This window comes from Balaenoptera ricei, chromosome 1 (assembly GCF_028023285.1).
Source record: "Balaenoptera ricei isolate mBalRic1 chromosome 1, mBalRic1.hap2, whole genome shotgun sequence".
NCBI classification, from domain to species: domain Eukaryota; kingdom Metazoa; phylum Chordata; class Mammalia; order Artiodactyla; family Balaenopteridae; genus Balaenoptera; species Balaenoptera ricei.
In genome coordinates, this window is record NC_082639.1 from 158,756,739 (window position 1) to 158,771,864 (window position 15,126).

At 39.1% G+C, this 15,126-nt stretch overlaps 1 protein-coding gene and 1 pseudogene across 5 annotated transcripts; one reads left to right on the top strand and one right to left on the bottom strand.

Annotated features, from left to right (window-relative positions):
* Positions 1-271: 271 nt before the first annotated feature.
* SNRPE (small nuclear ribonucleoprotein polypeptide E) lies at positions 272-5,990 on the top strand. Of its 5 annotated transcripts, none has more exons than XM_059939670.1 (5): positions 272-418; positions 888-914; positions 1,868-1,930; positions 2,878-2,956; positions 5,164-5,958. In XM_059939670.1, exons 1-5 carry the CDS (start codon positions 335-337, stop codon positions 5,217-5,219), a joined length of 309 nt encoding a protein of 102 aa, XP_059795653.1. In that variant the 5' UTR covers positions 272-334; the 3' UTR covers positions 5,220-5,958. The 5 variants fall into 5 exon arrangements, with proteins under 5 accessions (XP_059795653.1, XP_059795662.1, XP_059795679.1 ...); XM_059939679.1 differs by having other exon boundaries at positions 272-388; XM_059939696.1 differs by having other exon boundaries at positions 272-370.
* A 2,547-nt stretch (positions 5,991-8,537) lies between these two features.
* Positions 8,538-8,915, bottom strand: LOC132371810 (small ribosomal subunit protein uS19-like; annotated as a pseudogene).
* Between the last annotated feature and the right edge of the window lie 6,211 nt (positions 8,916-15,126).

The following is a 15,126-nucleotide window of genomic DNA, read 5'->3' on the forward strand; positions in this document are numbered from 1 at the left end:
ACGATCTGGCTCTTAAAGCCGACTCAGAAAATGAAGTCGCGATGGCCAAGCGCTGTGCACCGCCTCCCGCCAGTCGCCGCACAACCGAAGCCGCTAGGCTCCTCCTCCAGCCTCCCTTTAGGTGGCGCTGTAGGACCAACCCACGTTCCAAAATGCAGTCGCCGCAGTTGCTACAAAGCACCGAGACAAGCGGAGCCCGTGGCTAGAGAGGTATTTCCCAGAAGCCTCCCAGGTCGCCCCGCGAGCACCATGCACTTCCGCTTCCGGCTCTTTATTCCGGAAGTTGCTTTTTGAGGTAGTGTGCGGGATAGCGTGGTCTTTGTGAGCTTCCACCATGGCGTACCGGGGCCAGGGCCAGAAGGTGCAGAAGGTGATGGTACAGCCAATCGTATCCTGCTCGGGATGTGAGAAGGAGGAGGTTCGGGCCAGGAAATGGGGGGGGCGAAGGAGCAGACGGAGCAGGCCAGAGGGAGCGGAGTCCGGCCCCTCATCCCATGAGCCCCTGGGGCGGCCGAGACTGGGAGAAAGCGCGGGTAGTTGAAGAAGCAGTTACGGGTGGGAGGTGGGCTTGGCGGACCCCTGCGGTGGGAAATGCAGGAATGGCGGGGGTGACCCGTTGGAAGACAACCTTAGTTAAGTACTCAGTGAAAGCGGGAGTTACCGGTCTCGTGCCCGAGGACGATGTCGGCGCCGAAGAAACTCAAGGAGAATGACAGTGGGAGGGGATTCGTTTACAGTGTTTAGGGACCCCCAAATGGGTGCCTAGTTGGGCACTTTGCGTAGGCACAGACGTCGCGTTCAGAAAAGTGAGATGGGGGTAGGATTGACCAGTTCCAGGAAGCAGAGTCTATGCTATACGTGTATTTTTTCCTTAACTACTGCTGCAGAATCTCATCTTCAGATACTTGCAAAATGTAAGTTGTTTGTTGTTAACTGTTTCATAATTACTTTTTAAGTTAAAGGTGAATTTATTTGGCTGTTTGTTTCATCCTGTCTGATCATTGTTCTAGAGTTAAAAGTAGATGAAACTGGAGATTGCGAGGGTTAATTACTTTACAAGACCAAAATTACTAATTTCAAAAAGTAATTATTGGATGACATGACAGTGGTAATTGGGTACTTCTGTTGCAGTGGGTATGGCCAGAACATTGGAACCTTTCCCCCTTCCCTTTAGGATGAGACACTGGAAGAAAAATTCAGTCGGCTTTAAACTAGGTCATAAAGTGGTGTGTTTAGCACTTTGCGGGGTGGGGGACACACTTATATATATAGGAAAGACACAAAAAAGGAAGACAGGAAGGATAGGTTCAGAGGATTTAGTGGCAGCCTTCTTTCCTTTGAGGGGATTTTTAGCAACTCAAAATTTGACTTGACAAGGCGGAGTATTTATCTCTGAAAGAAAATGTGGCTCCTGTTGTTCTGACAAACTTTAGTGTGTGACAACACAATTGAAAAACAGATTAATTTCAAGCTTTTGTAATTTTTAATCACAGGAATTGAGGGTCCCCCTCCTGATTATTAGGTGTGAGACATAGAGAACGAGTACCTAGAGAAAGCTGTCTTGGAGCTGGATTTTGCTATAGCAGATAAGAAAGAAGCCCTTTTAAATGCTATCCTGTCACAAATTTTCACTCTAAATGTATAGAGACTAGAAGCAGTGGAAATATGATTGAGTCCTAAGTTCACAGGAAAATTACTAACTTAGTTCCAATATAACATTTATTGAGAATGTTTCTTGATAAGTAATTAGTCTTGGCTTTTATTTGTTAAAGTATTTTTAGGAGCCATGTTTGTCTGTTGTTTGACCAAAGTGGTTGGATTTTATTTACTTATTTCTTAACATTTCTATTTTTGTTGATTATTTCAGAGATCTCGGATTCAGGTGTGGCTTTATGAGCAAGTGAATATGCGGATAGAGGGCTGTATCATTGTGAGTACCCAAGATATTTTATCTCAGAGCAGTTTGTTCATAGAAAAAGATTTACCAAAAGATAGCCAGCAGAGTGATATACAAAAAGTCAAAGACCCAACCCACGGAAAGTTCTTCAGGACCCACTATCCTTGTCTCATTGTTCTGCTTGATAGGGATTAGGTAATTCATAAAAGAGAGGGAAAATTACTAGAAAATTATTTAAACAACAGTATTAGTCTTTAAAGGAGGGGTCAAAAAAAATAAAATGGGGCGGGGGAGATGGGATTAATGGAGTATTAGTTCTGGGTTAGGTGATACCTGAATAGAACTGGGTGGGGTTAGTTAAATAAGATGTCCACGATGGCAGAATAGCCTAAATAGTGTTGTTAAAAAGGAAGATATGGATGGAAGTGTTATGCTACAACTCTGGTATTTCTTTTAGACAGTGTAGATTCCATCAATAATCTCCCCTTCCCTGTTTACTAGTTGGAAAACAAGCACGGTGGTTGGTGGTGATAGTGTCTTGTGGGGAACATGGGAAGAGTTAATTTATATATGTACATGCACTATATTGAGCACGTTATAAAAGATAAGGGAAATGGCTGTTTGGCATAGTTAATGAAATCTTAAGTCCCAAAGGTTCCAGAAGTAATTTGAAGTACATTCCATCTTCCTTTATTTAAAAAGAGGCTTAGGGAGTTTCCTGGTGGCCTAGTGGGTAGGGTTCCGGGCTTTCACTGCCGTGGCCCGGGTTCAATCCCTGGTCGGGGAATTGAGATCCTGCAAGCCGTGCGGCGTGGCCAAAAAAAAAAAAAGACTTAGGACGGGGAGGTGGTGTTTCAGCTAAAAGATCAGTGGAGAGGTGAGTTTCTGAAGTTAGCATCTCTACATATAGCCATTTTCATTTAGAATGGTTTGGATATGATCTTACGTGAAGATGACAGTCAATTGGCTTATTTTTCTAGGGTTTTGATGAGTATATGAACCTCGTATTAGATGATGCAGAAGAGATTCATTCTAAAACAAAGTCAAGAAAACAACTGGGTAAGACTATAGATGGCCTTAAAGAATTGTAGAAATTTTTATTCACTTGTAGAATTGAATTGCAACTCATTTCATGTTTAAATTTAGTTTGCATTTGAGAAGTTATTATTTGGGAGAGAAATATACTCTTGAAATCATCCTTTGCCACTTATTCTTTACCCCACTCCATTTTTGCTTTTGTCTCTCCACTCAGAGAGCTCTCACAAAGGTTACCAAAGACTAATGGTGTTAAATCTAATGGTCCTCATTTTATTGAGCTCTAAGCAGCATTTGGCTCTGTGATACTATAGTCAGGTTTTCGCTTTTCATTACTAGTTGTTCCTTTTTCAGACTTTTATATATTCATTCTTTAGGACCCAGCCATTAACTGTTGGAGTTGCTCAAGTCTTGGTTCTAGGTCCTCCTGTCATTCAGTATTATTTTCCTAGGCACTCAAGACTGCACCTTAAATTGCATTTATATGTTGACTTCCAAATTTGCATTTGTAGTTCTAGACTTCTCTGAGCCTACTCAACATTTCTACCTGGATGTCTCAAAGGCTCCTCAAAGTTAGCATATCAGAAATCAAACTCAGTTCCAACCCCTCACACACTATTTAGAGCTATTTTAGTGTTCTCTGCCATACTGAATGGCACCAGTTCTATTCAGTTTGCTAATAAATTTCTCTGCAACTACCTCAGCCCCCTCCAGTTTGCTCTGCAGGCTCCTGTCATCTTTTATTTAAAACACTAATCTGAACTTGTCATCTCTTTGCTAGAAATCCTTCAATGGCTTCTTATTGCTCGTAGGATAAGGACATCTTTAATGTATCCTTCAAGGTCCTTCATGATCTGGCCTTATCTCCCTCTGCTCATTTTGTATCACTTTGCACTTCATTTTCTGAGCTTCACCCACACTTCTTTCAATTCTTGGAATCTGCACATTTGTCCCATCATATAAATCTTTGTATATGCTGTCACCTGTTTCTTGGGACTCAGATCAAATGTCACTTCCTGCCAGGGTTTGGTTTTGTTTTGCTTGGGATGGGGATTGATGAAGGGTGTGCTGTGCTGAGTTTGTAGTAAAATATTCACTACTGGGATTATTAATGTCTCTGCCACTGGACCACATGCTGCATTAGTGCTTGAGTCCTGTCTTTTTTGTTCCCTAATATGCTCAGTGCCTAACTCAGTGCATGCCACATAGTAGAAATTTTAAAATATTTGAACAGTGAAGGCAATTTCTTAACCCACGTTCTTTAGGATTCATGGCTTCATCAAGACCTACTGAATCATTTCTGTTAAAACTCTATTAACTTGAGGTTTATTTAGGCATTTTGTCTTTAATTGTTTAATGCCCCACTTCAGAGCTCACTGGTATTTTTATCAGTGGTGGGTTTCAGGTGCCTCTTTCTTCCAGTCCTTGAGGATTCTCTTGAGCCTATACTAGCTATGTGGAAAGTAGATTCTAAGGAGTGGTATAATGTTTTGCTTTGCTTTTTCCTGCTTAGGCTATTTTTGTGAAAGCCTGGATTTTTCAAATTTAAACATGTCTTGCCAGGAAGGCCAAGCTAACCTTACTGATGTTATTTATAAATTATTTGCAAAGTGTTGATTTCCCATGGTAATATCCACCCTGTAGAACAGATTAATATTACCTGTTGTAGAAGCCTGGGAAAGTGAAACAATTTAATTGCTATTGGTGTTGATTAGCATTTCTCAAACCATTTTACTGAACACCAGTGTTCCTGAAGATATTTATAGATATTTCTCAGGAAAAAAGTATTCTCTGCTCAAATAAGTTTAGAAAATGTTAGGTAAAACTTAAACAAGTTTGTGTATCTCAGGATGAAATCTATTGTATTAAGAACTGTAAGAAAGGGGTTATAGTAAATATGCTGCGTTTCCTAAAAAAACTAATTTCTCAACTTCTACAAACTCAGAGCATTAGGAAATGTTGGGGTAGTTGACTTAGTCTATAGAAACTACTTTTCGTAAAATAACATTTCTCAACCTTCATTAGGTTATTGTTGGAAAAGTGCATATGTTCTAATATGCACAACCTTTCAATATATGAATATTGGAAAATGTCACATACCTTCACAAGAGAGAAAGCATTTTCAAAATCACTCAAGAATGATCTGAAATTCTGAGGCTAAAAGCTGGTTACAAAGTTGTCTGAGTGGCTATTAATAGCTTTTTTTTTTTTTTTTTAATTTTGTGTTGCAGGTCGGATCATGCTAAAAGGAGATAACATTACTCTGCTCCAAAGTGTCTCCAACTAGAAATGATCAATGAAGTGAGAAATTGTTGAGAAGGCAATACAGTTTTTTTAGGTGTGCTTTGTTAGAAGTGTAGTTCTAAAGCATTTATTCATATTGTTTTGCTCACCTTTATGTTATTACCAGATGACAATAAATGCTGTGGGATTGTTTTTATTAAAATTTTTACATTGTTTTCTTTTATCCAGGTGTAGAGAGTTTTTACACAATGGCACCATTAGCTGTTAGTATTTATTTTAAGGTTTTCTGAAGATGGCACTTGTCCTGGGCATTTGCTTTTCACAGAACTGGGATCTGTAGATTCTTAAGGCAAAGAGTAGGAATTCTACCTGACATGTAATCTTCTGATACTGGGTGGTGGAGAAGGGGAGTGTTCACAAAAGTAAAGATCATGGTGCCAATATATGTCTTCATCATCAGTTCTAATTCTGAATGCTGGGACACAAGGGTTTCTAACCACAATAGGTTGGGGACATTATAGTAGCTCAGTATTTACTTAGCACTCTCTTAGAGTTATTGTGTAAGGCCTTTGTGAATTCTTTTATCACTAAGGTCAGAATGTGAGAAGTATTTGGATATAGGCAAAGAATGAAAGTTTGTTAAAAAGGAGCTCTGTTAAGAGTTAACTGGAGGGAGACTTTGTGAGATTGGTAACCTGAAAAAGACCCACAGGCAACACTGGTAAGTTGTTCTTAGGCAGAACAATAGTATGTTAGTTGGGGAAACTCCTCTTCTATTCTTATCTCCAAGAATTTTGGTTCTTCCTCCAGTAATTGCTTATTTCCTAATTGAATTATGTGGTCAGTTCTCTCTTGCCCCAATATCTCAGGGTTGTTCTAGTTAGAATTCTGTTAAATGGTTATAGAGCATCTGCTATTAGTTGAATATATACAGTGAAACAGACTGACAAACATAGCTTCAATACCACATGCTAAGTGTTATTTAAGTTGAATCTTGAAAGATGAATAAGGCCTACCTTAAATTCTGGTAATGGGCAGTATTATTAAGGGTAAGTAAGGAAGAAGCAAAATGTCCAGTTCCTGCTTTTCCAAGTGCCTACGAGGGAGATACAGAACTTTTCTTTAAACTGAGTAAAACAATCACTTCATGAGACAGAGGAGATTTGTTGGTGAGTGTAGAAATCAGTCCAGCTTAGAACTTGGCATTCTAGCTGTTCCACTCCATTTGAACTTGTGCCTTTTTGGTCATATTTTGAAATAAAGGGCTGCTTTAGCTCTTTTAACATATTTGAGTTTGAAATTCAATTGAACCTGCTACAGCATGCAAAGAAAACATTGGGCAGCAGAGGGAGTTGCAGTTCTGAGACTGCTTCAGTCTTTCTGGTGAAGAGCTTTTTGAGAGCAGAGCAAAGACCTCCCTGCAGCTTTCATGGCACCAAAATAGCTGGGAAGCAGGATTAAAAACTGGAGCAGTATAATCCCTAAGAAAACCTGCTGGCTGCTTTTTCCATTTCCCTGTATGGCCTTTCTGACCTGGCTGCCCTATGTAAGCAAAGCTGTGCCTGCTGTGGCTTATCCTGAATGGATCAAGACATGGAAAGGTCTATTTTTGACAGAACAAGTGGTGATAGTGAGAAATAAGGTACAGTGAACTCTTAAAATTGAGCTCTGTATTTAGAAATCTCTGCTTGCTTTCCTGCTGTACTGGAAGCCTGTGGTGTTTACTTTTTGAGTTGTACTTTTCCACAATCTGGAGATCTTTTCTTCCAACCAGAATTTGTATTACAGAAGGAGTTGCTGTCTGCTTCATTAAGGTTATTAAAACATGCTGCTGGGAAGCTGCTCTTGTTGGCAGCCCTTGGTATGTGAGGGGTTATTTTTCTGGAATGGCTGTTGGTTTCTGAAGGGGTCTTGCTAACCACCCATGAACTCTCTTGTAACATTCTTGAAGTGAGGGATGGGAGGAGAATCAGGCTCCGAAAAGTAAGTGCTGATTCGGGCCTGGTGTTCTGTTAGTAGTAGGGAGAAAGAAGGATAAGAATAGTTTGAAAATGCTAGAATTTTGTATATGCAGGCACCAAATATTATTGTATCACATTTGTCAATTTCAAGATTAGAGAGTGGATCTCTGTCTAATTTGGATTAAGGCATTATTAGCCAGGAAGTGTCACGGGCATTTCCTGGGGAAAACCTAATAGCACCATCTCATGTTAACTGGATGACACAGGATCTTTTCCCTAATTAATTATTCCCATTAGAACTGATCATAACCACATACTTGCGGCATGCTTTTTTGAGGGGATGCTTGGTAAAACTTAAGGTGGCATGAGAACTTAAGTCTGTTACTACTTAGAATTTAATTTTAATTTAAAAATTATATCCAGTGGAATTTTTAAATATTAAAAAGCATTAGCTTAATACACGTTTATGATCAAATGTAAACTATACAGAAATATACAGAGCAGAAAACAAAAGTCCCTCCTTTTCCCATCAGTGTTCTCCATAAATAACCACTGTTAACAGGTGCTTTCTGAGGTTTGATTCTCATTTTGGTATTTAAAATTTCTTTTAGGTAAAATTTTTAATTTTGGTAAAATACACATAATATTTACTATCTTAACCATCTTATTTATTTATTTTATTTTTTTGGCCGTGCTTCGCGGCTTGCGGGATCTCAGTTCCCCAACCAGGGAACCTCTGCCCCCTGAAATGGAAGCGTGGAGTCCTAAACACTGGACCGCCAGGGAAGTCCCTATCTTCACCATTTTAAAGTGTACAGCTCAGTAGTGTTAAGTATATTCACATGGTTATGCAACCAATCTTTAGAACTTTTTTATCTTGCAAAAAACAAACTGTACCTATTAAGCAACAACTTAACCATCCCTCCCCTCAGCCCCTGGATTTGATTTTTTGTTTCTGAGTTTGATTAGGTACCTCATATAAGTGGAATCATACAATATTTGTCTTTTTGTGACTGACTTATTTCACTTAGCATAATGTCCTCAAGTTTCATCCATGTAGTAGAATGTGTCAGGATTTCCTTCCTTTCTAAGGCTGAATAATATTGCATGTATATATACCACATTTTGTTTATACATTTAACTGTCGATAGACATTTGGGTTGCTTCCACTTTTTGACTTCTGTAAATAATGCTGCTGTGAATCTTCGAGACCCTGCTTTCAGTTCTTTTGAGTATATTCTCTGTAGATTTTTGAGTAACCATCATACTGTTTTCCACAGCGGTTTTACCATTTTACTTTCTCATCAACAGTGCACAAAGGTTGCAGTTTCTTCACATCCTTGGCAAAACAACTTTTTTTTTTTTTTAAGAGAAGTCTGTGACTTTATTGGCCGAGCAGGCTACTTGAAGGGGGTGAAGCCAGAGGAGTGACCCCGATGCCAGCCTGGCTGTGTAGGTGATTGAGAACTCAGGCTTGATTCCACCTGGTTGAAGGTCTTGACCTTGTAGACGCCCACCATGCTGTCCACCATCTCAGGCAGGATGATGATGTCCTGCAGGTGCGTCTTTACCACCTCAGGCGTCTCCTTGGGCAGTGCCTCCTTCTTGGCCTTGCACTGGCGCTTTAGCAGGGTGTGCTGCTTCCTTGGCAGTCCTGGTTCAGCAGTAGCTGGGTGCTGTACAGCTGTACCAGCTGCTCGTAGGACATGTCCTACAAGGTCCACGCTGCTGTAGGTGAAATTGCAAAAGGTCTGCTGCTTCTGCTCCATTTCTGCCATCTTGTCGATTCTTCAGAGAGGTAAAACTTCTGTTTTTGATAGCAGTCATCCTAATGGTTGTGAGGTTGTAGTTTTGATTTGTATTTCCATAATGATTAGTGATGTTGAGCATCTTTTCATATGTTTATTGGTCATTAGCTTGTCTTCTTTGGAGAAATGTCTATTCAAGTCCTCTGCCTATTTTTAAACAGTTTATTTTTTTGTTAATTTGAAGGAGTTCTTTACATATTCTGGCTTAAATAAATGATTTGCAAATATTTTCTCCCATTCTGTGGGTTGCCTTTTCATTCTGTTCATTGTCTTTTGATACACAGAATTTTTAAATTTTGATGTAATCCAGTTTATCTGTGTTTGCTTTTGTTGCCTTTTTTTTTTTTTGGCCTTGCCGCAATTTGTGGGATCTTAGTTCCCCAACCAGGGATGGAACCCAGGCCCTTGGCAGTGAAAGTGCAGAGTCCTAACCACTGGACCGCCAGGAATCCCCAGCTGCTTTTTTAGTGTCATAGGTATTTTTATTTATTTATGCACACATACTCTTTGCAGTTCCGCTGTTATCAACAAAACTTGCACGTAGTTCCATGTTAAACAGCTATGATGTATTCCATTATATGAGTCTCTCAATTTAAGTAATCACACCCTATTGATGGGTATTTTAGGCTGTTTCTCATTTTTTACCATTAATGAACGTCTTCATGCCTGTTTTTGTCCACTTAACATTTTCTGAGATGAATTCTTAGAAGTGGAATTGCTAGATCAAAGGATATACACATTAAAAAAAAAATTCTATAGGTACTTCTAAATTGCCTTCCAAAGTACATGTGAGAAAATTGTCTTCCTCATACTAGGCAACCGTTAGGCAGCAGCTGTAATGAAAATCACAGGCTTATTGTGAGGATACTATGAAATAATAATTGCCAACATCCTAAGGATGCCAGAATACAAAAATGGAAAAAATTTGGCCTTTGATGACTTTTGAACCACTGAATTAACTCTGGAACTTCCCTACCACCTAACTTTTTATGTGAGAGAAGAAGATTCCTGATTGGATTTTCTGTTACTTACAACTAAAGCATTGTAACTGAGAACAGTGTCAGAATGGGGCCACTTGTCTTCAGTACCTCTTAAGCTTGGGATGGGATTAGTTGTTTAGGGAAGATTTGTTAAATGCCATAGTTAAGAAAGTTGGCAATTGAAGTGATAATCTTGGACTGTATGAGGGAATACAAATGAAGTGATGTGACTGATTTTATTCAATAAAACAGTAAACTTCCTTAGTTAAGAAAATAATTCCTGAGAAAGATGATCTTGGATCATCATTCTATGTCCATAGAAATTGCTGTCTCTGGAGTATTAACAGATTAGCCTCATCCCCAGGGCCATCTGAGTTTGCGATGTTTTGCAGGGCTGGGAAATTGCAGAGAGGAACTAGGGAGAATAAACAAATGAGTGCCTCCTTTTGATGGGCTGTTACTAAACCAGAGATGGTAGGAGTAGAGTGGGAAAGGGAGGATTTTCCCCAGAAAAGCATCTTTCTTTAGATCCTACACTTGATAAGGTACTCAGTTTGGGAAGTTGTTTCTTGTTTTTCACCAGTGTCAGTTTTTATTTGGATGTAAGATGTTAGACATAGTGAAGAATATAAAATTTAGTCCCTGGGCTTTCCTGGTGGCACAGTGGTTAGGAATCCGCCTGCCAATGCAGGTGACATGGGTTCCAGCCCTGGTCCAGGAAGATCCCACATGCCACAGAGCAGCTAAGCCTGTGCGCCACAACTACTGAGCCTGTGCTCTAGAGCCCATGAGCCACAACTACTGAAGCCCGCGCGCCTAGAGCCCGTGCTCCATAACGAGAGAAGCCACCACAGTGAGAAGCCTGCGCACTGCAACGAAGAGTAGCCCCTGCTTGCAACAACGAAGACCCAACTCGGCCATAACTAAATAAATAAATAAATTTACTAAAAAAAAAAAAAAAAAGTTTAGTCCTTGTCTTTGGGGAATTGGGAAAGCAGCGAGGTACAGAGGGAAAGATGACCTTGGTAATCCGCATACTCGGGTTTAAACGGCAACTTTAGAATTATCCAAACCTCTTAACCTCAGTTTCATAGGGCTGGTGGAATAATTTCATGAGATAATACATATAAAGTACCTATCAGGCCTCGGGAATGCTCAAAAAGTATTATTTGTCTCATTACAAATGAGGATAGATCTGTCGTTTAAAAGATTTATTTAGGAATGTGTGGGGAAAAGGTAAACTTGTTCCACATAGAATGAGATAGATCACAACTTCGGGAATCTGTTTTGTTCTTCATGGTTCAGTTTACTGAGGCATAATTTACAGATACTGAAAGTCATACTTCACACATGTGCACTTTGATGTCATTTGACAAATGTATAGTCATGTAACCTGTGCCACAGTCAAAACATAATACTGATATTTCCATGAACCACAGTGGTTGCCTCAGGCTCTTCACAGTCAATCCACTTCACTCACCCTAGCTCCTTGGCAACTACTGATCTGATTTCTGACTTTACAGTTTTGCCTTTTCCAGAATGTCATATAAATGGAATCATACAATGTATAGCCTTTTGTGTCTGGCTTCCTTCATATAATGCTTTTGAGATTCATACATGTTTCATTATCAGTGGTTTTTCCCTTTTTATTGCTAAGTATTCCATTGTGTGGATATACCACAATTTGTTCATCCATTACCTAGTTAATGGACATTTGGGTTGTTTCCAGTTTTTGGCAAGGGAGTGGTGTGACAGTCAAATGATAAGTGTATGTTTAACAAGAGACTGTCAGACTTTTGAAAGTGGCTATACCATTTTGCATTCCCATTAACAATGTATGTGAGTTCCAGTTGCTCTGCATCCTCACCGGCAATTGGTATTGTCAGATTTTATTTTCTCCATTCTAATAGGTGTATAATGGTATCTCATTGTTTTAATTTGCATTTTCCTAATATTGAATAATTTTGAGTACTACAGTCATTCTTTGGTATCCTTGGGGGATTGGTTTCTGGGTGGCTGCCCCCCATCTCCTCCCACAGGATACCAAAATCTGCAGATGCTTAAGTCCCTCATATAAAGTGGCGTAGTATTTGCATATAATCTATGCACATCCTCCCCATATACTTTGTCATCTCTAGATTACTTATAATACCTAATACAATGTAAATAGTTGTAAATACAATGTCAATGCTATGCAAATAGTTTCTGGTGTGGGAGCAAATTCAAGTTTTGCATTTTGGAACTTAACGTAATTTTATTTTTCTGAAAATTTGTTCTGCAGATGTGGAACCCTCAGATGCAGAGGAGGGCCTACTGTCTTTTCATGTGCTTATTTGCCATCTGTATCTGTGATGAAGTGTCTCTTCAAAGCTTTTGCTGTTTTAAAAATTGGGCTGTTTTCCTCTTTTAGTGTTGGAGAGTTCTTTACATATTCTGCACAAAAAATTCCTTATCAGAGAGGGGTTTTACAAATATTTCTTCCCAGTCTGTGGCTATCTTTTCATTTCTCTGCAATGTCTTAAAGAGCACAAATTTTTTATTTTTTCAATTCTCAAGGTTTTCATTTATCAAAAAATTTTTTTATGGTTTATGCTTTTTGTGTCATAAGGATTCTCTGCCAAACCAATGGTGACAAAGATTTTTCTGATTTTTCTTAGGTGATTTTTAGATTTTTTCTTAGGTGCACCTTTAGATCTATGATGCATTTTGTGTTAATTTTATAATACAGTGTGAGGTATAGATTGAGTTCATTTTTTGGCAGATGGATGACCAATATTCCAGGACCATTTGTTCAAAAGACTGTCATTTTCCATTGATTTACTTTAGCGCCTTTGTTGAAAATCAGTTGACCGTATGTGTGGGTCACTTTTTCGGGGCTCTTGTTCCATTGCTCTGTAGGTCTGTATTTTAACCAATACCACATTGACTTCACTATTATACCTTTATAATAAGCTTTGAAATCAGGTGGTGGGAATCAGCCAGCTTTGTTCTTTTAAAGTAGTTTGTTCCAGGGCCTTAGCTTTTCCATATAGATTTCAGAATCAGCTTGTCAGTTTCTACAAAAAATCTGCTGGGATTTTGGTTGAGATTACTTGATGATGTAAATAGTTTTGGGGAGAATTGATGTCTTAATACCATCTTCCATTGATGAACATGATATCTCTCCATTTATTTAGGTTTTCTTTTATTTCTCTCATCAGTGTTGTGCAGTTTTCAGCATAAAATTCTTGCACACATTTTGTTAGATTTATCCTTTCCTAAATATTTCATGGGTTTTTTTGTTTTTTGTTTTTTTAAATAAATTTATTTATTTATTTATTTATTTTTCGCTGTGTTGGGTCTTCGCTTCTGTGCAAGGGCTTTCTCCAGTTGCGGCGAGCGGGGGCCACTCTTCATCGTGGTGCGCGGGCCTCTCACTATCGTGGCCTCTCCCATTGTGGAGCACAGGCTCCAGATGCGCAGGCTCAGTAGTTGTGGCTCACGGGCCTAGCCGCTCCGCGGCATGTGGGATCTTCCCGGACCAGGGCACGAACCCGTGTCCCCTGCATTGGCAGGCGGATTCCTAACCACTGCACCACCAGGGAAGCCCTATTTCATGTTTTCTGATGCTATTATAAAGTACAACTGAGTTTTATAAATTGACCTTGTATCCTGTGACCCTGCTAAACTCAATTATTAATACTAGTCTCTTTTTTGTGGATTGCTTGAGATTTTCTATATACATGATCATTTTGCCTGCAAATAAAAATGCAAAAAATAGAAATTCAAAGAAAAAGTTTTATTCCTTCCTTTCCAGACTAAGTGTTTTATTTCTTTTTCTTGCCTTTTTTCAATGGCTAGGGCCATTCTAGTATGAGTGGTAGGAGAAGACATCTTTGTCTTGTTCCTGATCTTAGCGAGAAAGTATACCATTAGTGAAAAAACATGCTATCAGGTATGATACAGTTGTAGGTTTTTGGTACATGTTCCTTTAGTTGGTTAAGTTCCCTCCAAATCTAATTTGCTTAGCGTTTTTTATCATGAATATGTGTTGAATTTCGTCACCACTTTTCTCTGCACCTATTGGGATGATCACATGGTTTTTCTGTTATTGTCTGATAAGGCAAATTGCATTAACTGGTTTTCTCTTTTATTAAAAAATTTATTTATTTATTTTCGGCTGTGTCAGGTCTTAATTGTGGCACGCGGGATCTTTCGTTGCCGTGCTCAGGCTCTTTGTTGCGGTGCACAGGCTTCTCTCTAGTTGTGATGCCCAGGCTCAGTAGTTGCAGCGTGTGGGCTTAGTTGCCCCGCTGCATGTGGGATCTTAGTTCCCCGGCCAGGGATTGAACCTGAGTCCCCTGCACTGGAAGGCAGATTCTTAACCACTGGACCACCAGGGAAGTTCCTGCATTAACTGGTTTTCAATGTTGAACTAACCTTGCATTTCCGAGATAAACACCACTTAGTCATGGTGTATTATCTATTTAATATATTGTTAAATTCAATGTGCTTATGTGTTTAAGGTTTTTTGTATCTATGCTTACAAGGGATGTTGACCTGTAGTTTTTTGTGGTGTTTTTATCTGGTTTTAGCATGAGGGTAATAGTTTCAAAAAGTTGGGAAGTGTTTCCTCATCTTTTATTTTCTGGAAGAGTTGTATGGGATTCATATCATTACGTCCTTAAATGTTTGGTATATTTTTACCTATGAAGCCACCTGACCTGGAAGGTTTCTGTAGCTTTGCCCCCAATTTGGAAATCTTTATCATGTGACCTATCCTAAGGAATTTACAAACTTGCTTAGGGCACTGTTACACATATAATCAACAGAGAAAATAGTACAAGGCACTATATAAATACTAAAGATTAACTGGCATAATAAAAAAGAACAAAATAATGCCATTTGCAGTGACATGGATGGACCTAGAGATTGTCATATTGAGTGAAGTAAGTCAGACAAAGACAATATGACAATGACAGCATGACAGTGATATCCTATATCATATGATACTGCTTATATGTGGCATCTAAAAAAATTCTACAAATGAACCTATTTGCAAAACAAACTGAGTCACAGATGTAGAAAACAAACTTATGGTTACCAAGGGGGAAAGGGGAGGGAGGGATAAATTTGGAGATTGGGATTGACATATACACACTACTATGTATAAAATAGATAACTAATAAGAACCTACTGTATAGCGTAGGGAACTCTATTCA

Excerpts from the sequence above, each read along its gene's own strand:
- SNRPE (XM_059939670.1), top strand. The coding sequence starts at position 335 with ATGGCGTACCGGGGCCAGGGCCAGAAGGTGCAGAAGGTGATGGTACAG. Across the intron at positions 419-887 it reads CGGGATGTGAGAAGGAGGAG|AATCTCATCTTCAGATACTT; the intron begins GTTCGGGCCAGG and ends CTACTGCTGCAG. Across the intron at positions 915-1,867 it reads TCTTCAGATACTTGCAAAAT|AGATCTCGGATTCAGGTGTG; the intron begins GTAAGTTGTTTG and ends TGATTATTTCAG.